General features: G+C 58.4%; 1 protein-coding gene and 1 long non-coding RNA gene across 5 annotated transcripts in view; one reads left to right on the top strand and one right to left on the bottom strand.

Annotated features, from left to right (window-relative positions):
- Positions 1 to 10,039, top strand: part of LOC102999828 (uncharacterized) — a 78,174-nt gene extending 68,135 nt beyond the window's left edge. The window contains exons 6-8 of one of the 2 annotated variants that reach the window (XR_009009174.1): positions 550 to 7,406; positions 8,996 to 9,192; positions 9,956 to 10,039. This is a non-coding gene — a long non-coding RNA (uncharacterized LOC102999828). Of the gene's footprint in view, positions 1 to 549; positions 7,407 to 8,995; positions 9,294 to 9,955 lie in introns of those variants that run through there. The other variant, XR_009009175.1, reaches the window with a different exon arrangement.
- ADAMTS8 (ADAM metallopeptidase with thrombospondin type 1 motif 8) lies at positions 2,014 to 20,838 on the bottom strand. 3 transcript variants are annotated; one of them, XM_007183339.3, is made up of 9 exons: positions 20,029 to 20,838; positions 12,347 to 12,586; positions 11,409 to 11,544; positions 10,707 to 10,874; positions 9,319 to 9,620; positions 7,150 to 7,333; positions 4,620 to 4,792; positions 4,312 to 4,487; positions 2,014 to 2,584 (listed from the first exon to the last, which is right to left on the bottom strand). In XM_007183339.3, the coding sequence occupies exons 1-9, from the start codon at positions 20,800 to 20,802 to the stop codon at positions 2,014 to 2,016; spliced, it is 2,724 nt and encodes a 907-aa protein (XP_007183401.2). In that variant the 5' UTR covers positions 20,803 to 20,838. The 3 variants fall into 3 exon arrangements, with proteins under 3 accessions (XP_007183401.2, XP_057408199.1, XP_057408200.1); XM_057552217.1 differs by lacking the exon at positions 2,014 to 2,584 and adding an exon at positions 4,073 to 4,158; XM_057552216.1 differs by lacking the exon at positions 10,707 to 10,874.
- Between the last annotated feature and the right edge of the window lie 346 nt (positions 20,839 to 21,184).

Here is a 21,184-nt window from a genome sequence, read left to right on the forward strand (position 1 = left end):
TCCCAGCGGGCACCTTTTCCTCATTTACACAGGGGCTCCTTGTAGCATCCTCTCTGCCCAGGCCACTTTTTTTTTTTCATATATATATATATATATATATATATATATATATATATATATATATATATATTTGGTTTTATTAATTAATTTTATTTATTTTTGGCTGCGTTGGGTCTTCGTTTCTGTGCGAGGGCTTTCTCCAGTTGCGGCAAGCGGGGGCCACTCTTCATCGCGGTGTGTGGGCCTCTCACTATCGCGGCCTCTCTCACTGCGGAGCACAGGCTCCAGACGCGCAGGCTCGGCAGTTGTGGCTCACGGGCCTAGTTGCTCTGCAGCATGTGGGATCTTCCCAGACCAGGGCTTGAACCCGTGTCCCCTGCATTAGCAGGCAGATTCTCAACCACTGCACCACCAGGGAAGCCCTGCCCAGGCCAATTTTTACTTGAAGGGGTCTTGAGAGAAAGCTAAAGGGAAGGACAAGGGGGGTGGGGTCAATGGTGACAGGAAAAGCGACCATGCAAATTTAGATATTTTCCTCCTTTTCCCTAGAACGTCATTTCTTGATGTTGTCTGTTCCTTTTCGCCCACTATGACCAAGGACTGAGCTCCCTCTACACCAGACCATATGGAAGTCGAGCTGGGGGCTTTGTCTGACCAGGAAGAGATGAGGTGACGTGGAGGGAAGATGGGATTTGGGAGGCTCTCAGGCAGGTTTCAGGTGGCTAGTGGGGAAGGTCAGGCTATGTAAAAGGGCTGATTGGGACAGTTGCAATTTGCCTGGGGCAAAAGAGTTGTGAGCTGGGAATGACATTTGGCGTGGAGAGAAGGAGCTGAGGTCACTGGGATGATGTTACTTAGAAACAGGTGCGGCATTCCTCAGATGCTAGGAGAATCTTGTATCTCTGCCTGGTCAGTATGTAAATGTGAGGATGAGGACATATGCAGAGTGGAGTGGCACAGGCTTTCTCGAGAATAACGTTTTGTTACCTCAGAGCTGGAAGTTTCCACTAGAGCAGTGGTTCTCAAAGTGCGGTCCCCAAACTAGCAGCCTCCATGTCACCTGGCAACTTGTTAGAAATGTGGATTCTCAGGCCCCTAACCCGCTGAATCGGAAACTCTGGGGTGGGGCGCAGCCATCTGTGTTTCAAGCAGCCCTTTAGATGACCCTAATGCCCACTAAAGTTTGAGAACCGCTGGTCTAGATTATGCAGATAAAGACTTGCCTGAATGACCTGGATTCAGCAGACGTGAGAACTCGGGGGAGGCCTCAGAGGTGCAGGCAAGGTGCCCGCTTCCCTGGCTGTGCTCAAGGTGAGCCGACCTGGTTTTAGCCTCTGTCCTTGGGCCCTGGGTCCCCTGCCCTTTCCAAACAAATACCGAACCAGATCAGACCACTCCATTGGCGCAAGATCACACTTTAGTTCAGAGACACATTTGTATAAATACTTGAAATGGATCCACCCCTGCAGGTGGGAGCCTGAGAACACGGGGCTCTCCACAATCCTGCGACTCGCAGCCCTCCAGGCGATGGGTTTAATACTGAAGACACTCCTGGTCATTTCTGAAGACAGTTTGGGGTGCAGCTACAGTGCTTGCTTTGACACTCACCATCCACCCCTACTCCACATCTCTCTTTGACTAATTTTTTCCCCTCTGAGGTAGATTATTTAACGAGGGAACCAAGTAGAAAAAACTTTTTTCATTTAACTTTGTTAGTCCTTTGCAAACAGGCTGACCAAGTCTTCCTTTTGGGTCCGTAAGAGCACTCTTTACCTTTTAACCTATGCCCTCTACTTGAACCCAAGCAAGGTCCAGCCCACTAGATAGTAGACTTTAGCATCTGTGGTCTGTCTCCTCTCCTCTCCTCCCCCCATGGATTCATGCCCAGCTGCAGCAGCGGGGGGCCTGGGTAGGCAGGCCACGCCACCCCCAGACGTGGGGTCACCGTAGCGTGACCCTGGTCTGCACCCCGCGCCCCGAGTCCACGAGCATAAGCCCGGCCCGCCCGCTGGGTCACGGGGCGCACGGCTGGCTTCCGCACGGCTTGCCATCCTCCGGCTTCAGAGCCTCGTCGCAGGTGGTGGAGGCCTGGCCTCTGGGGTCGCGGCACTCCACCGCCCGCCGCTGCCAGCCGTCCCCGCAGCTGCTGGAGCACTCAGACCAGTCTCCCAGGACCCACTGCGCGTTGAGCAGGGGCTGGATGACGTTGGTCGTCGCTCTCTCTTTGCTGCTCTGTATGCTGAAGTTCACGTCATTAGGGACAAAGAAGGTGTATTTGACTTTGGGGGGAAAGACCTCCCCAGGGACTGTCAGGAGTTGCACGGTCAGGGGCTCAGGCAGGGGCCAGAAGCTCTGCAGCCGCTCCAGGGAGGTGATGGAACCGCTGTACTTGAGGATGGTGCCCTTCACCAGGATGTCCTGTTCCACGGCGGAGATGGCCAGGTTTCCGTTGAGCAGGTACTGCCCGTCGGCGGTCTTCAAGGCCAGGTAGTTGCCGTCGTTCTGGACCCCTGGGTGGCTCCGCTGTTTCACGTCAATGTTAGTGGCGCCAGCTGGGATGGTGACGATGTCACTGTAGCCATAACTATGACAGGAAGACACCTTTAGGACCCGTGGCTCCCCAGCCCGGTACTCAGGAAGTCAGCATGCGGGGACTGGGGGTGGGCAGACAAAAGTTTGCTAGCGAATAAGGAAGTAGTCGCCCCAAAGTGCCCAGTAAATTAGCTGCTGAGGCGGACAGGAACACTTGGTACACCGGGACTTTTGCTTGGCCTGGGAGCTCTATTTCAAATGTTTGGAGTTTCGATCTCGACAATAGCACAGAGGGGAAGGCAGCCTAGAGGGGGTGAATGCTGTGCCGTTGCTGCCAAACCTGGGCTCTTGGCTGAAAAGAGATCTCAGGCACACGCAGCTCCTTGCACTGGTGTAAACTTTGCTTGGCCACTTTCATCCCAGAGCTCACACCCACGTTGGAAAGATCTGATCCACACACCGATTCCAGAAGCTGACCAGGTGGACGCGTCACGCCACCTCCTAGGGTCCATCAGTTCCTGGTATTTGGTTATCGTGGCTCTAGGGCAGGAAGCAGGCAACACAGCCTGCTCCGAGGGGCCTTCTTCTGGGCGTGCCCAGCACCACGAGCGGGGCTGCCCGGGGTGCTGGGATGCTGTTTGGGGAAAATGTTCCAACTTTATTGTGGGTCTGGGGCTTTATGTGGGATGGAGAAACCTTAATTCTTACTCTTGTCTTTTGGGGTAGAAGTATTTGGCTTCGCAGGCTGGGAGGGAGGCGGAGAGGACTGAGGACGGCAGCCACTCTGCTCCTGGCTGTCCTTGCCTCGCGCCCACTGGGCGGCTGGGAAAGGACCCTGGGCCCCATGTCTGATGCCTGAGAGAGCTCTGTGAAGGGACCCAACGTCTGACTGTCCCACACCCCGTGCTTCTTTTTTCTATATCCTTTGAGTTTAAATTTGAAAAGACTCCTGAGTTGTCTGCCATAGGCAGATTCTGTTTTCTGAGGCTGATGAGAGGAGAGAGAGCGAGGGAACCAGCTAGGGGTGTAGTGCGGCCGCAGGCGCTAGCCCTTCCTCCCCGGGAAGTGTGTGTGGGACAGGGAAAACCCGCCCGGGAATGGGTAAACCTAGGCTCACCTCTGGCCGCCGTGACCTACCACTGTGACCCTAGAAGAGTCATGTAGTCTCTTTGTGCCTATGCTTCCTCATCTGTAAAAGGGGAGTAACGGTCTTGGCCCCAATAGACTTATCTGAGGAATCCGTCGAGCCCACAGAAGTGAAAGCACTTGAACAGATATAGGAGCTTTATGAACGTGTGGCTTTAAGGTGGAAGAAAGCGTCTGGAGTTCTCAGATTCATGAGGCCCTGAGGCTGCCAAGACCCCCCTGTGGGCCCCCGTTTCTGAAGATCCACCTGCAGAAAGGGCAGAGCCCGCCAGATTAGGGTGAAATGTCCTTCCCACAGCAGGCCTGGAAGAGCTGCTTTCTGGCAAAAGTCCCGGTTACTCAGTGTAGCTCTACTGCCAGTTGACTCAGAGAAGATACATCCCTATCCGTGTGGCCTCTGGCTGCCCTGAGAGCCGTCATCTCTGCGGGCCGGACCCTGGGCCAAGTGCTCTGCCCATCTCGTGCCTCCTCACAGCGACTCTGAGATGGAGAGGACACCGAGTTTTATGAAGGAACTGAAGTTCAGTGCTCCGCGGGGATGGGAGTCGCAGCCACAACTCAAACTTAGGCCCCCGTGACTCCAAAGCCCGGTCCGCTCGCGCAGCTAGGGACAGAACTTCCGGGGAGACCCACCTGGAGGGGTTGAGGGAACCGGACACCTTCCTGCACGAGTTGCCTTTGCCGCCGCACACGCCGCATTTGTCCAGCTTCCTAGGCGAGTCCACCACGTGGTCACAGCCAGCCTTGACACACTGGCCACGGACACAGATGGCCAGAGTCTCGGGCCCGCACGGAGTGCCGTCGATCACCTGCAGCGGGGAAGCGGGGGTGGGGGGGGGGCGGTCAGAGGGCCCAGTGAGCACTGACGCCGCCCACTCTTGGGCTCAGGCCAGGGGGCCCTCCTCCCCACCTGTGCACCTGAGTTCCAGAAGGATCCTCACCTTGGCTTCGAACACTTTGAACTCACTCCGCCCCCGGGCTCGGCAAAAGAGCTTGCAGCGGTCCCGGGGGGACACCCCTGCGTACTTGGGGACCCACTGCAGCAGGTTCCCCTCCATGTCCGTGTAATTGTAGGCATTGTACTTCTCACACTGCTGCTCCCTGAAGCTCTTCCCTAAAATGAGGGCGAGAGGGCATGGAGTTAACAGGCTGAGCTGAAGCAGGCAGGACCCCACGGGAGAAATGCCGAGATTCCGGGCACCCTTCTTCCTCCCGGACTTGACCCAACCTGAGGACACAGGTCCAGTGTCACCTGGGCCTGACTTCCCTGGACACCGACCTAAGCCCTGACTCACGGGGCAAGGAAAGGAGCAGCCAGCCTCAGCTGGGCTTTCTGGGGAAAACAGTCTTCCCGTTTGGGGAGAATATTAATTCTGCTTTACAGATGAACAAATTTAGGTGGGGACAGGGGAAGCACGGAATGACACGTGGAGTTATGTTCTTGGGCCTCTGCGGATCGTGATTTATCTTGACCTCCTTGGACATGTGGCCAAAGGCTCCCAGATGTACATCTCTAGTTCTGACCTTGCCTCTACACCCCACTTGCTATAATTCTGGGTCTCTCTGGGGGAGCTCCATTTGTAGATGCAGCCATTACCTCCAGCTCAGCGAGGCCCAACTCCATATGGTTTCTCCATATGAAGAACTGGCTGGATTTTCATTTGGTGATGCTACCGCATTCCAGCCTGAGACTGGAACCCTGGTATCTTCTGAATATTTGCGCATCTACATCCACTATTCCCAACCTGTCATTAAGTCCTGTACTCTACTCAGGACGATCTGTGATTTTAAATGTCTCCTTCCCACTGTCAGCATCTTGGTCCACTGCTCACAAGCCAAGGCCTGTGGTTTCCTGCGAGACTTGGTGCCCAGCCTCCGACACACAGCCTGCTTCCTCTCCCGTCCTGCTGCACGCTGCCTCCAGAACAATCTGTCTGAAGTAAGACCTGGGCTTTTCCCTTCCACAATCCTGAAGTTAAACCCGCTCTTACTACTGAGGTTCTCCACGCCAGCTGTACATCTGCCTGGTCTGTGGAGCTTCAAATCCCGGGTGGCCGTGCACTCCTCCTGAGACTCTGAGTCAGGACACCTGAGGCGTCTGGGCCTCTGTGTTTGGAAAAGCTTCCCAGGTGACCTGATGGGACAGCCAGCACAGAGAGCCTCCTGAGGCTATTTTAGCTTTTACGCACCCTTGGCTGGCCTGGAAACGCTGGCCCACCCTGCTCAGCTGTGTCCTGGGGGGATCATAGCCCCCATCGCAGCGCGTCCTCCTGCACCTCATCTCTGTCTCAGCCCTCCAGGCCCTGCTCAGCCCTGACTCCCCAAGAAGCTTCCGACCAGGCCAGGCCTCTCCTCGCTCTGGATTCCTTGTCAGTCTGGGGTCTGTGCCTCACAGATTGACCTTTAATTGCTCTGTAAAAGGGGTTTGGATCTCTAACAAGATCTGCATGTTCTCTGAGTACAGAGAACATGCTTCTTATGTCATTATAACACCTATTCCAGTTCTGCCCACACAAGAGGCACCAAAACACTCACTGACTGAGATGGCTGGTCCCGGTGCACCTGAAATCATGGTATCACCTACGGTCCGTGTCTACCGCATGCCTATATCCATTCCCCTCCCCCTTCTCTCTCTCTCATTCCCCCGGGAACGCTTCACGCGTGTGCCAGGCAGACTCGCACAGCTCCAGAGCTTCGTGCCGTTACTGATCCTCCTCATCTTGCAAAACTGCAAAGCCTCCAGATTCCCTCATTAGACACCATTCCAATGCCAGTGCGCCTCTGCGCTTGGATGCGTCTCTCTGCTTGTCGTTTGCAGCCTGCCAATACTTCCTGGGGCTGCACAAGGGGAGCTGGATGGGATGGTGGGGAAAAGACCTGCAATGATTTGCTCTCACGTCGCCTGCTGCCCCTGAGTTAATGTGTGGGCTTTCTAGCAGGCACTGGGGAGGACGTCCCCAGGAGAGGCAGAGGTGGGGCTGCTTCCCAAGAAGGGGCCGCCAGGCAGCTACCACGCTCCGAGAGGAGATGGGCGACTCTTCTCAGGGGGAATGCGCGCTAGGGTCAGATGCAGAAATCTTCCCTCCGCCCTGAGCTGGATGTTGGCTGGAAAGATATTGGAGGTTTGGCTCTGACCCTGGCTTTGGAAAACGCCTCCATTCTGCATACAGACGAGGGTTCAGACGTTATCCTAGACGCTCGCCCCTCTGCAAAGCCCTCCCCCAGCTCTAATGAATAAGTTTGGTTGGGAGTGACGCCCTCCATCTCCACATGTTGGAAGACCAGGGCAGTGTCTCTCCTTGACTTTGCCAGGCTCTCCCCGGACAGGGAGAGCTGTCCTGGGTCGCCATGGGCTGCTCTAAACCATTTATGTCTGCACCCAGGAAAGCTCTGCGCCCGGGAGAGCCCCGCACTCCTCTGGGGATCTGCTGCAGGCAACACAGCAGCTGCTCTGGCCGGTGTGGCGATTACCATCAGGGGGGCACTCCTCCGTGTGACACGACTGGTACTTGGCTCTCCGACCCAGGCAGTATCTCCCTCCGTTCCGAGGCTCGGGGTCCTCGCACTCGCGGTGTGAAAACTGTACTCCTCCTCCGCAGGTCCGTGAACATTCTCCCCAGGGTCCCCACGGGGACCAGCCTCCATCCACCACGGCCTGCAACACACAAGGCTGCGCTGAGTGGGGAGCAGAGGGCAGGAGGCCTCCTCACCTAGTTGCGCCCGTCCTGGTGCGTGCAGTTCGGTAAACTGCCTGATTCATTTGTGCAGGGGCTGTGTGGCCCGTGCAGCTGCGGCTCCCCGATCACAGTCTGTGCTGGCCTTGCTCGTGGCTGGCCGCCTGGTGTCTACAACAGTGCCTCGCCCTCTGCAAGGTGCTCAACGGGAGTTGCTGAGTGAAACACTTTTATGGGAATAAGGTTGGGTCTAACGCAGCGGTTCTCCATCGGCCGGGACGCGTGGCAGTGTTCGGAGACCCTGTGGTTGTCACAGCTGGGCAGGGCGTAGGCTGCTGGCCTCGAGCGGGTGGGGGACAGGGTGCTGCTAAACATCCAGCAACGAGCACGACAGCCTCCCACGGCCGGGGCGCACGCAGCCCAGATGCCCCCGGTGCTGAGGCGGGTAAGTTCTGATCTGAAGGACTAATCTTTAGGAGGTGCGGCCACTAGTCTACCAGCCGCCAGGTCCAGGGGTAGGATGGTGCTGGGAAATAAACTAGAGTTGCTTCCAACTTTACAACTGACCCTGAGGACAAGGCATTGCCTTGGGTGGGTTCATTAAGTTTTCAAAATGAAAATAATTTTTAAAAAGTTGCAGAAGTCATACGTGCTCATATAAAAAATGAAAAATACAGAAAGGTCTAAAAAAGAAAGTAACGCTTACAAAATACCACTACCCAGATGAAACGATTGACATGATTTTCATCAATATCCTTTTGTACCTTTGCTCTGACTATAGGATCATGAAGGTGCCAGGTTTTATTTTACACAGATATGATCCTGTCATATACATATACATACATATATATACACACACACACATATGTATATATAGTATTTTATGATCTGTCTTTTCCCCTTAAACATAGGTGATAAGCATCATCCGGTGATCATTTTCTGGCCACCTTTCCCTGTACTGGGCTTGGCTGGGGTGCTGGGAAAGGTTGGATGGGCTCCCTCCCTGCCTCTCCCCTCAGGAACGTGTGAAGCACACGCCACAGGACAGGGTTGGGAGAAGCTCAGTGTCGGGGTGTGGGCTGGGAGGGGGCTGAGAATGAATCCGCGGATCCCGTCCTGGCTCAGGCTTAGAAGGAGCATGTGCTTTACCCGCCCATGCGGGCCCCCGGGCCTCAGTGCAACGGAAGCACCGCTGAGGACAGCCCTCCGGAGGGTGAGCGCACAGGCCACCCTGGTGATTCCGAGCTGGGCCGGGCCCAGGCTGCGAACCCGGTGGATGCTGTTTCAGAGGTGGCTCAGTGACTCGCAGAGAAATGTGATCAGCCTCACAGTTCGGATGTATTAAGAGCAGGGCAAAGAAGCAAATCGTTTAAAAACTCTCACTGGCATTGCCTTTCCTTTCCTTGCGTGTTTACTCTGCCAGGTTTTCTCTGCCTGGTCAGAGGTGATTCTGATTCCTCCTTCCCTCCTCCTTGAGCAAGGAGTTCCCACAATTACTCTCAGTCTCCTGACCCCTAGCTATGCATTCAGCTCCGACACGGGTAGGATACGAATACTTTCCCCTCATTCTTGATTGGATGTCCCTCCTCTGCTGTCACGCTACCTGTTTATAATAGAATTCATAACGGCTTCTGTTTGTTGAGGGCCCGCGACTGCTCTTGCGCTGGAGTGTTCCACACCTAGCACCAAGCCTCACAGGCCTTCAAGTCAGCTCCGCGGCAGCCCCAAAGGCAGAGTCCCCTGAGTGCCCGGAGCCCTGCCGACATCAGCCATCGGCTCTGAGTACGGTCTTGAGCAGCTCCCCTCGACTCTGGATAAATATGCTTTGCTTTGTCCAAAGGTGAGTGATTTTCCTCACAGTTGCCCCTGGCCCAAAGTCTCTTAGTTCATGGCTCTCAGGTGTGGTTTCCTCCTTGGAAACAGCCCTCCCCCTCCCTGTCCCCCACTCCCAGTGGCCGTCCCTCACCTTGGGCTTCTCTACTTCCTCCTGAGGCAGGCAGCTGCCATCCAAGCAGAGGCTCCCGGGCCCGCAAGGCGTCCCGTCCGCCCAGGGCAGGCTGCCGTTCTTCGTGTGGCAAAGGGGCTCGGCGCCATCCATGTGGCACCAGAGCTGGGCACAGATGTCCTGAGCAGAGGTGTTGGGGCAGTGGCGGAAGCCCAGCCCAAAGATCTGCTTGCACTGTTGGTCCAGCTCGTAGAGGGCCCTGCGGCCTGGGAGGCCTGTGGGCAGAGGCAGGGCCGAGGTAGGGGCGTCCAGGAGACAGTCTCCTGTGGAGGAAGCAGAGGAATAAGAAGAAGGGGTCCCCCCTCATCACACTCGAGGCCTCCTTGACCTCCACCTACAAACTGTCAACACTCAGTCATCCACAGAAGCTCCTCCAAGTTTTGACTATCAGTAGCAATTTTTTTTTAAGGGTTGCATTTCTTTTGGTATCCAGAACATCTTATATGCATTCAGTGTTTACCTAGGGAAGGCCAGCTAATCGTAACACTAATCTACGTCACACAGTATAATTGGGGATGTAAATGGACTCTTAAAAACTAGGCCAGGAGAAATAAAGCCAAAGTATTGATGTTGGCCAATCTATTATTTTTGTATCAAGAATCAAGAACCAGTTGTGTGGGGCTTCCCTGGTGGCGCAGTGGTTGAGAATCTGCCTGCCGATGCAGGGGACACGGGTTCGAGCCCTGGTCCGGGAGGATCCCACATGCCACGGAGCAACTGGGCCCGTGAGCCACAGCTACTGAGCCTGCGCGTCTGGAGCCTGTGCTCTGCAACAAGAGAGGCCGCTACAGTGAGAGGCCTGCGCACCGCGATGAAGAGTGACCCCCGCTCGCCGCAACTGGAGGAAGCCCTCGCACAGAAACTAAGACCCAACACAGCCATAAATAAATAAATAAAAATAATTTAAAAAAAAAAAAAAAAAAAAAGAACCAGTTGTGTTTTCACTGCTTTACTCAACAAGTCAGGCTGTCTTCACCAGGCACCTCGCCCCACTCCATGCCCTCACGGGGCACTTCCTGCCTCTCCGCCATTTGCACGCTACCCTGTGATCTATCGCTCCAGCCAGAAGCTCCCTTCTCCCCTCTGCACGACAAAAATTCTTCCATTCCTTCGAGCTCTGTTCGAACCCACGTCCTCCAGACAGACCTTCTCAGACGACTTCCACCTGCTCTGTGGGATAACCTAAAGGGACTGCTGGAAGCTGGGCCAAGGAAGGGCATGCTTTGTGGAGAGGTCGGAACACTGAGCCCGGCGGGGTGGCGGGGACACAGCTCCTGAGTCTCTCCCAGGCCGAGATGCCTGCGCTGCAGGTGCCGGCCGCCGGCCAGGGAGAAGGCTGGGGGACCTACCGTGCCCGCCGTCCAGGAGCTCCGTGAGGTACATGGCGCTGCAGGGGGACCAGGGCAGCGTCTTGTTCAGGTGGACGAAGAGGGGCGCCATCATGTGGCGCTTGCCCAGGGGCCCGAAGAGCCGAGCACAGGGCTTGGAGTCGTCGTGGGGCATGCTGAGGACGTGCCCTGGGGAGGACGAGACCCGCGGTCCGCCCAGCGTCTCCACTGCCCTCAGCCGTCCGCCCAGGGGGCAGAGGGCCTCTGAAGGCCTAAGCAGCGCCAGCGCCTCGAGGGACCACCCCACCGCTCCGCTTATTCCTCAAAGACTGTTCCCGGCCCACTCTGCCTGGCTCTCCTCCCCCAGGAAGCTTTCTCAGAGCACCAGGAACACCGGGGTCCCTTTATTTTCTGCCGGGGCCTGTGCTGATTCACACCCGTCTCAGTCATTCGCTAGTTGACCTTCCAGAATCCTGACTGCTTAGCCGGGAGGCGGCCCCACGGCTCTACCTGAGCACTGGCATTTCCCTGGTGACCTCTGAGGATGGCCCCGTGCTCAGGGTGGGGATGGAGACAGCACGAGGGCAGAGTCACCCTGCTGGAACGAGGAGGGGTGGCCCCAAGAGGCGGCCGGGTCCTGGGGGCGCCGCCCTGGCTGGACTCGGGAGGGCGGGTCCTCCCACCCGGTCCAGCAGCCCAGGCCTCCGGTGTGGCGAGCCTTACCGAGCTCGTGGGCCAGAGTGTAGGCCGCCTGCAGGCCCTCGTCCTCGATCACGGAGCAGCTCTTGCTGGGGTCACAGATGGTGCCAATGTCCGCCACGCCCAGGGTGTCACACAAGCCCTCCTTCCCACAGAAGTTCTGCTCGCGGAGAGAGAGGGACGTGAGGATGGACACAGGATGGAAACCCTCCCCATTCCTGCGCCTCCGGAGACACAGGACACGTTTTAAGCCAAATCCCTATTTCTCCCCAAAGGCCATTTCTCCTTCTGTGTCGGCGTGTCCTCGGGCTGCCTGGGACTCGGAAAGCTTGTCCCGGGAGGTGGGACAGCCTGGCGGGTGATTAAGGGTGTGGACCCCACAGCAAGGCGGCCGGGGCCTGACTGCGGGCACTGCCACGGGGTGGCCGCTCTGTGCCTCGGTTTCCCCAGCTGTAAAGTGGCGCTAAAAACGCAGCACTCGCCTTGGGGTTGTGCGTGCGGCCTGGGGGGTGAGCAGGGTCTCCGCACGTGATCACACTTGCTGGCCTTCAGGAAGCCATCTGTTTAAACCACACCAGGGAGATGGGCAGGCCTACTGCCATTGGGGAAGTCTTGAGGGGACCCTGGTTACCTCCACCGGCTTTAACCCCCACTGCAGCTGGACCTCCTGTCTTAGTTCCAGCTCCACATCGCTCTCTGGGCAGTTTGAGCCCGTTTCCTCTTGTTATGACCTCAGCAGACAGCTGGTCACAAACTTCTGGAGAAGAGCCCTCACGAATTCCTCTCCTTCCCCCGCACATGCCTCATACATGTCCTCGTGACCTCCTCCTCCTGCTGGTCCACACACGAGGCTCCTGGTGTCCAGCTGGGGCCAGCAGGGAGCCGGTCCCCGTGTCTGGGCGGCCGTGGCGCCCCTCGGTGCACCCTACCACCCTGCCCCCGGTTCCCAGAGGCCCGCGGACCTGTCTGGTGAGCAGGATGGCCGTGTCGAAGTGCTCGGGGTGCCGGTCGCTGGGCTGGTTGAAGCGCCGTTGCCAGCTGCAGAAGTTGCGCAGTGTCAGCCCGCCGTTGTCGGACACCTCGGGGCCCCATCTCTCATCCTCCACGATCAGCACCTTCACCACCATCAGGTTGATGGAGTTCCTGATGCTGGGGTGCTTGTAGATGTGGGCCGCCACAGACATCAGCGTCAGGACGTGGTTCTGCAGGAAGGAGGGGTGGAGAGGGAGGGGTAAATCTGGCCACCGCCTGCCCCTGCCGTCACGCCGAATTATGCACCCTGTGTGCTGGGCATTGGTGTATAGCATCTCCGTGAAGGCTCAGAAAACCCCCGAGGCCCTGGCATTACTTCCCTTCATTGTACATATAAGAAATTCACGGCTCAGTAGGTGGCCCAAGGTCCCAGAGCTAGTGTGTCAACCAGCCTGTAAACCCAGAACGCCTGGCTCCAAAGCTTAAGCGTTTAACATTCTGACCAGCCACATGTGGCCATGGACATCAAAATCCATTAAAATTCAATAAAATTAAAATCCTAGCTCCTCTGCCACACTGGCCACATTTCAAGAGCACCAATAGCCGTGTATGGCTCATGGCTACTGCAGCGGACTAAGCAGACAGAACATTCCCATCATCACAGAAAGTTCTAGTGGACGGCACTGGTGATTCTACCTTAACCTCGACACCAACCGTCTCCCTGCCAGCCACCCATCCCCTCTCCGCCCTCAGCCCAGAAGCAATTATCTGAGCGCTCAAGGTTAAAATCCGTCGAGAATTTTCCTGATGTCTGCTGGGGTAACCCCTACTCTTCAGGATGGGAAAACTTTGCTCTGATGATCACTCCTAACAGTAGCTCCTCTGCACCAGTCACAGACGGTACACGTGTCACCTCATTAAATGCTCACAATAACTCTGGGAAGTAGGGATTGTCATCCCCATTTCACGAACGAGGAAGTGGAAGTTCTCACAAGTTAAATAACTAGTCTACAGCCGCGCAGCTCTTAAAGCCGGAGTGCCAGCCCAAGCGTGTCTGTCTCTGAGGTCTACACTCTTCTCAGTAAGTTTCCCAGGGCTTGGCCTCCTGCCTTCTGCCTGGACAGCCCAGAGGGTTTACTCCCCTCTGCCTGGGGTGGGAGAGAATCGGGTGGGTCGGTGAGACCCAGGCGCTCAGGCTCCCACCGCTCCCGTTCCCAACAAGGCCAGCTGAAGGCGGTGACATCGGTGCTTGGCCTCTGCCGCAACCCTGGGCTGCCAACTGCTCCCAAGGCTTTGGGCGAGGCCAGATGGGGCTCACTCTTCTGCCTCCAGGACCTCCAGAAGGGAGTCCTCTTGGATGACTTCGAGGAACAGGAGACGAATGGGGCAGAGGCGTACAGGCCTTCAGGCCGTCAGCCAGGAGTGTGGCCAGCCCTGCTCCCTGCTCCCTAGGGCACCACCTCCTGTAGCCTCTCTTTCTTCCCTCCGGTGTTCTGGAAGGTGGGAGAAGAAGGAAGGAAAGGAGGGTGAAAGGCTAGAGACGGACATTCCATGGGCTGAGGCCATGTGTGGGAGTTCTAGACGAATCCCATTGTCTGTGAATGGGATCTGTCTGTTCACCTCGCAGGCAACCAGCCAGATATTTTGTAAGCCCTACAAACAGGGGTTGGCAGGTTACTTAGTGTGTCAAGCACTCCAGCTATGTTTAGGCTGATGTAAACATCTTATCAGCAAAGCTGAAACTTGGCACCAGCCCCTGGAGTCGGATTCCTGAGGGAAACAAGCAATCACGTCATTATGCAACTGGGGGCGAGGGCTGAGGAGTGGCAGCTTGCTGGGGGCTACTTCCTCCAGGCCTCTGCTGCGTCCGGGGTCTCCTACCCCAGGAAGGGCCAGGGGCCAACTCCGGGAACTTCTTCCGAGACAACCTGAAACTCTCCTCACAGGAGGCCTTCCTTTCAGTCCCACCTTCACAATCTCAAAACTGGGGAGCTGATGTCTTACAAAGAAGGTGAGAAGATGAGAGACGCCAGATGCTCCGAAGCAGTCCCCGAAGGCTCAGGATAAGGAACTGAAGACCTAAGGTCTCAGAAGGGTCTGGTTCCCAAGCTGCCTGGCCAGACGAGCAGAGACCATGCGATGGGCACGTCCCCGATGACAACCAGAGGTGCACACGTACAAACTGCTGCACAAAGGCCGGCATGGGGGGGCGCGTCCGGACACCGAGGTCCTTGGAGTCTCCGTGCTTGAGTTCAGGCAGCTCACATCATCTTCTCCAGACACTGAGTAGCAACTGGGGGGCTGAGCTGGCCTGAGAGTCGTTTTCCTTCCAGGAGGTGGGTTAGACGGGAGGACGTTTGAAGGTCCTTCTGGCTGCCTTCTCAGAAGATAATTCCCATCGCAAGAGGGCTGCCAGGACAGTGTGGTCCAGAGTTTCTGCTCAAGTCCCCAGTCCCGGTCCGGCTCACCTCCGCCTCTGTCTTGCCTCACTGAACTTTTGGGGACACGATGCCCTGCCACCCTTGCATCGGCTCCTCTGAGGAACGGTGGCCCGGGTGCCTGTGCATCTGACAGCGCCCTGGGGGAAGGGCCACTGGGCCTGGGCGGGTGGGCGGCCGTGGGTCTGTGAGCCCCCGCTTCTCGGTGCATCTCCAGGTCCGAAAGGGCAGGCCTGACTTCCAGTCCCACAGAGAGTGGGCCCAGGAGCCAGTCAAGGAGAAGGTTAGCTCGCTTGCTCTACCGCGCCCTGTCTATTTATACCTCCCTGTGCACCACTTGGGCGCGGGCTGCGGGCTGCAGACAACCTCCCCACAACCAGGTCGGGTAGGTCAGAGCCCAGGGCCAGCCCGGCCGGGGTGGTCACACAACCCGGCTCTGGAATGGCCTGGGGATCTCCTGCCCTTGGGTCTCTCTAGGGAAAGGTGGGCACTTTTCAGGGAGCCTCCTTCTCCACTGGTGCCCCCAGGACCTGGTGGAGCGAAAAGACACTCCGCCAGCTAGGCTGGGACGTAGCCCTCTGATTCTCTGAGACACAAACAAGGAGATTCCTCCCCCGGAGCTCCCTCCCGTGCAGCCAAGGCCAGCTATGGCGGGAGTCTGGGGAAGGCTGGGCCCGGGCCAAACGCACTTCCAGCAGCTCCTTCGCTCATAACGTCATCCCTGACGCTGTGGGCCCAGCGCTCTCCTCGCAGCACGCCTGGGAGAGGCAGGGAGAGGAGGGGTGGTAACATGGGAACCCTGCGGCCTCAGCAACGGGGCCATCACTCTCCCTTCTGGCATCTCTCTGGGGCCTGAGACTGCTGGGGAGGAGGGAGAAGCAAAGGGAGAGGAAAGAAGAGATGGAGAAAAGACAGGGTCCTGCACAGATGTCCTTCATCCCTCCTCGTCCTCCAAGCAGCGAGGGGCAAGGCCACCTCGCCAAAGCACGCAGTTACCAGCACCACAAGGAGTCCAGTGGATACAGTCCAGGCAGAGCAGGCTGAAAGGCAGGTCCTGTGCTGCGTGGGACAGCACAGCTGGTACAGCGCTGGCTGGCTCTGACGGCGTGGGACCGCCCTGCCCTCCTACTCTGACAAATGCATCACCCAAGGCAACTCTAGCGCCAGCCACGCTTCGCCGAGCACCTACTATGTGCTAGGCTCTGGGTCAGGTGCCTTCCGTATTTTACCATCTCCTCCAGACACTGCCAGGACATTGGTATAACTGTGCCTGTCAGGCTGGTGAGGAAATCGAGGTACAAAGAAATGGGTAACTCGCTCAAGGCTACTCATGTCTATTTCCTGTCAAAGGCTATGCTCTTCATCATGGCACTGACTGCCACCCTCTTTGCTGCTGCAAGGAAAACTGCAGCACAGCCCGAACAAAGCATGCAAGCAAGCCAGCCAGGGTCCCCCTGACATTGTCTCTGCCCAACTCCCCCTCCCCCCTGGGGGGGAGGGGGAAGTGGTGAATCAAAGACGGTTGAATACTAGGGCCTTCTTTTTGGGAAATACTTCATATAATCCATCATTCTGACGGCAGCAGACCAAAGGGATGGAGAAGACTTGGTCTTTTGCCAGTGGGGGAACATACTTCACATGCATATAACGTGGCCTGTGGAGACTTGGGCACGTGTCTGTTTCTGTTATTATCCAAAACAGGACACTTTTGAGAGTGAAAGATGAGACTATTAATAATTATGCCAGAATGAACAGGCCCAGATGGAGGCTGTGCTGGGCGAGCCGGGGTACTTGGCCACTTCGGGTATTAGGGCTGGCGGGGGAGGCGTTTCCCCAGGGGGCAAGGCAAGGGGAGACGAAATGGCTGTGACTTGGCCCTTCCCTGAAACCACCTGCTAGTAGCCTGAATCTTGGGACTCCTCTGGTCTTCTCTGGGGGCCCTCCCTGCTCAGCAGTGAGTTCAGAAGCTCAGCCTGCAGCTGCTGCCCTGGCAGGACAGCTTCCCAGACCAACCACGGGGAGCAGCACAGTCCCCACTCGCCCCTCTCCTGCTCCGGTTTCATCCAGGGAACAATCAGCTGCGGCCGGATGCAGACAGAGTTAACCGTCTCTTCCGAGGTGGTCCCTCCTTTCAGAACGCCCCCTTTGTCTGAGCTCCTTAACTGTGAAGCCAGAGAGGAAGGTGGGAGACAGGGCCCCTCCTGTCGAGGGATTGACTGAACTCAAGTGTACAGAGTCTGGAAGACTCCCCTGTCGCTTAGCAGTGGGACCAGCCTTGCGCGCGGCTGATTCTTTCTCTTGGCCTCGAAGGCGGCTCCTTCTCAGGACCTGGCCTCCCACTGCGGCTGGACGTCTTTGGGCTGCTGGGTTCGGTGACGCATTCCCACAGCGTGGATGACGTGGGGGGGCCAGGGCCTCAGACCCTCCTGGTGCTCAGGAGGCGGCATGGCTCAGTGAACCAGCACCGCCCTCGGGCGCTGCGAGAGCTGGCCTTTCTTCCGCCGCCCCTTCACAGGTATTTCCGCCAGGCGGTGTGTGGAAACCACTCTGCAGATTGAACAGGCTCAGTGGGTGGCTTCTCCACGTGGCACTGAACTTTCCAGAAGACTCACCACGAAGCAGCCTCATCGACGTTCAGGCTAGAATCGATTACCTAGTGCAGGCGCCTCGCTTCACAGGTGAGGGGGAAGGCCCTCTTCATCCTCCTCACACACACCCCCCCCCGTTGCCGGGACACCCCGAAGCTTTTCCCATCTGTATGAATGAAGTCTCCAGGAGGCCCCTCGGAGAGTTACTTGTAAAGAACTAGGCTCTATTTTGGGAGGTGGGTCTGGGAAGGCAAGGTCTCGGGGAACCGGCCCTTGACACCCACTCCTGTCTTGGCTGAGCCAGGAAGCCCAGGGAATGGAGCTGAGAAGTTCAAGTCCGTTCTGTGGTACCTCCGTAGCCAGTGAGCGGTCAGAGCAGAGGGGCCGGGGCCAGTCATAGAAACAGCTGTGTCTCAGCCCCTGCCCCACCCCAGCGCGGCGACAGCAGGATGCAGGCAGTGACGTGATGAGACCAAGGGGGAGGTGGCAGGGCTGGCCCCAAGGAGAGAGGGAGCCCCCCCGCCCGCCCAGGGAGAGGACCTCAGTCTTCAAGGTGCCTGATGCCTATTGTGACGCGCTCTCCTGACCCAAGGGAGCTGGCAGCTGCAGAGGTGCCAGTCTGTGAATAGTCCAGAAACCTGTGTGTGTGCAGGGGGAACAGATGGGACAGGCGTGCTCTGGGTCACCCAGCCAGGGGTCATACGAGGCTGGAAGTGCTCCTGGGTGGCTCTGCGAAGAGAAAGTCAACTCGTCTGGTGCAGCAGACCTGGGCAGAACCCAGCCCAGCCCCTGGCTTCAGTGGCTTGGGAGCCCTGGCGGCAGCAAGCACGTCTGCTTTCAGATGGCTCTGACATCCGGAGCTGCCGAGTGTGTGCTGGAGGCAAACAGAGAGCATCTGAAGTGTCTGGGCGTTGAGCTGAGAGTGAAATGGTAGGAAAACGTCAGGGAGGACATTCTGGCTCTGAAGACCGAAGGGCAAGTTTCTTTTTCTGCTGCTGCTCCGGTTCTTGTTGGCTTTCCCACCTCCTGGTTCTCAGGCAGCTGTCAGAAAGGAGTCGTGCATGGGAGGGGCCGAGCCCCTCAGCTCTGGGTTTGCGGTGAACGTGCTTTCTGATGGAGCCCCTGGTAGCCGCAATAGCCATCCTCACCTGAGACGGGAGAAGCCCACCGCCCTGCCGCCCTCTGGAGGACTTGCTTGCGGAAAGGAGTCAGGGAAGGCGGCTGGTGCCTCCCCCTGCTCTCACGGAAGGCAGGGAAGCAGATACTCAGTCAGTGCAGACCCACAGTCCCGGGGGCAGACCGCGCTGACGGCTCCAAGCCGCCTTCCCATGCTCTGGGAGGACCGAATACCGGGACAGCGCCCACGGAGCCCGCGGGGCTTTAACAGCCCCGGCAGCAGCCAGCTCTTCCCATCCTTCCATCTAGAATGCATTTCCCAGTGACCGCAGAGTGAGACGGATGGGGCGAGAAGCTGGAGGGCCGGCTGCGCCTCGTCTAGGCTATTCTGCATAGGGGATGCCGAAGCACTCGGTGCCCGCAACAGCTGGGCACAGGCCGAGCCGAGAATAGGGTCCCAGCCAAGAGTGCCATCACCGAAAAGGCAGCAACTGAGCTGCAGCAGCGGCCAAGGTGCCTTTTTCAGGAAACTATGACCGCTGGGCAGGTCAGTTCTTCTCCACCGCGCACGTCTCTGGTTCTGTGCTGCCCCAGGGGGGAGAAAAGCGCAGCCTCTCCTGGAACCCTTCCACTTCACGAGGTGCTGGGGTGTAGGGTGACACACACACCTCCTGCTGATGCTGCACCATCTTGGAATCTAGTTGGAAATGGCCTGGCGACAGGAGCTGTCCCCTGGAATCAGCTTTCCTGCCCCAGCTCAGTAGAGAGCTGTGTCTGGGCGGAGAGCAGCTCGGGCGGACCAAGGCTAGTTCTGGCTCCACCAGGAACATTCACCAGAGGAGTTCAGATCCCCACCCCCTTCTCCTTCCCTTTTCCACTGAAGCTTCAGTTTCCCGGGCTGAGCCCCCAGGCAGAAATTCTGTTCCCCTCCCTTGTTGTGCTGATGCTGGCACTGCCAAGTTCTGCCAGGGCTGAGCGCCAGGTTGGCAAGGTGTCCGTGCCCCTGATCAGAACCAGCTGGGCACACAGAAGTTGGGCAGCCCCTTTCCAGGTTCAACTCGCTGCAAACAATGTCTTTTACTTATGGCAGCCTCAGTTCTATAGGCAAAGGGAATCTTTCCATCCCAGCTGCCTTTCCCTGGGAGCCTCCCAGGTCTGGAGACAGTAGAGGGCGGAGAGATGGGGGTGGGGTGGATGTCCTCCCACATGTTCACTTATCGTGTCTGTTGGGAGGGGCAGGTGTCTGGGGCGGGGGTGCTTTAAAACCCACTTTCAGTTCAGGATGTGAGGGACGGGGCTGAGCGGGGAGGAGGACGCCCAGGGCCTGCGCTCTAAGTTGGCAGGGGCGCGTGGGAGGAGCAGGAGGTAGCCCAGGTGTCAGGGGTCAGGGAAGGAGTTACTGGCCTTTCTCAGAAAGGAAAGAACCTTGTCTGGGGTGAGGAACGCGGAGGGTTTCCTCAGAGGGACGGAAAGGGAAGAATCTGGAGACTCTGGGAGGTGACCGGGGTCTCCGGGCAGAGCGAGTCCTACCTGCAGGTCGGCTCCGTAGAAAGCAGCCATGGACGCGTCGGCCACCAGCAGCGTTTCCACGAAGCGAGCCTCAGACACAAACCGCTTGGTCCTGCTCGTGGCCCCCAGGGTCGGCGGCGGCTCGCTGGCGCCTTCTGCCTCCTCTTCTTTGCCCTGCTCGTCCTCCTCCTCCTCCTCCTCCTCCTCCTCCTCCTCCTCCTCCTCCGCCTCCTCCTGCCTCTGACCCTCTCCCTTCTCCGCCTCCCCCTCGGGCGCTCCGGGCAAGGGCTGGGCTTCGGCGGCGGCGGCGCGCCCGGGCCCCCAGCGCTGCAGGCGGTGCGGCCGGTGCAAGGAGCCCCCCGCGCCCTGAGGCTGGATGGTGAACTCCTCGCCGTCCAGCAGGAAAGAGCCGCTCAGCCCGCGGCACAGGCTGACGGCGGCCAGCGACTCGGGCTCCCCGTTCACCGTGCCCGAGAAGAAGCAGCCGCGCAGCTGCTGCTCGCGCCCGGCCGCCCCGCCGGGGCCCCCGAGGCGCTCGATCTTGAACTCGGGCGCCAGGAAGCTGGCGTCGGGCGCCAGGCGCAGCTCGAAGTCGCGGCCGAAGGCGGACAGGTGGAGCGCGAGCTCGCCCGCGCCGCCCGGCAACCGCGTGGGCACCACCAGCGCCGAGGCCGGCCCCCCGCCTGCAGGCCTGGCCGGGGCGCCGCGGGCGAGTGGCGGCGGCGGCGGCAGCAGCAGCGGTAGCAGCGGCAGCAGCAGCAGGAGCGGCGGCCACCGGGGGGCGGCGCGGGGCATGGAGGCTGCGGCTGCGGCGCGGGCGATGCAGGAAGCGGGCCCGGCGCGGGCAGGTGCTGGCGGCCCGGCCGCTGGCCCCGCGGGCGGGAGCTCGGGCGGCGGGCCGGCCGCGTGGCCGGTGGGCGCCTGGCGGCGGCGGTCCCCGGGCGGCCCCTCCGGCTGGCGCGGCCGCTGCTCCCGCGCCCTCCCGCCCAGCCGAGCGCGAGCAACTGGCGCCCCGGCCGCGTGCGCGTCCTCCGCCCCTGCCTTCTCCCCACCCCGGGAAGCACAGAGTGGGCTGCCGAGCCCTTCGTATTTATACTTCCTTCCCGGCTTTGACATAAGAGGTTTATTTTTGATCTCTCACTATTCCCGTTTCCCCTCCCCTGGGATCAGAGAGAGA

Source organism: Balaenoptera acutorostrata, chromosome 9 (genome assembly GCF_949987535.1).
Source record: "Balaenoptera acutorostrata chromosome 9, mBalAcu1.1, whole genome shotgun sequence".
NCBI lineage: Eukaryota > Metazoa > Chordata > Mammalia > Artiodactyla > Balaenopteridae > Balaenoptera > Balaenoptera acutorostrata.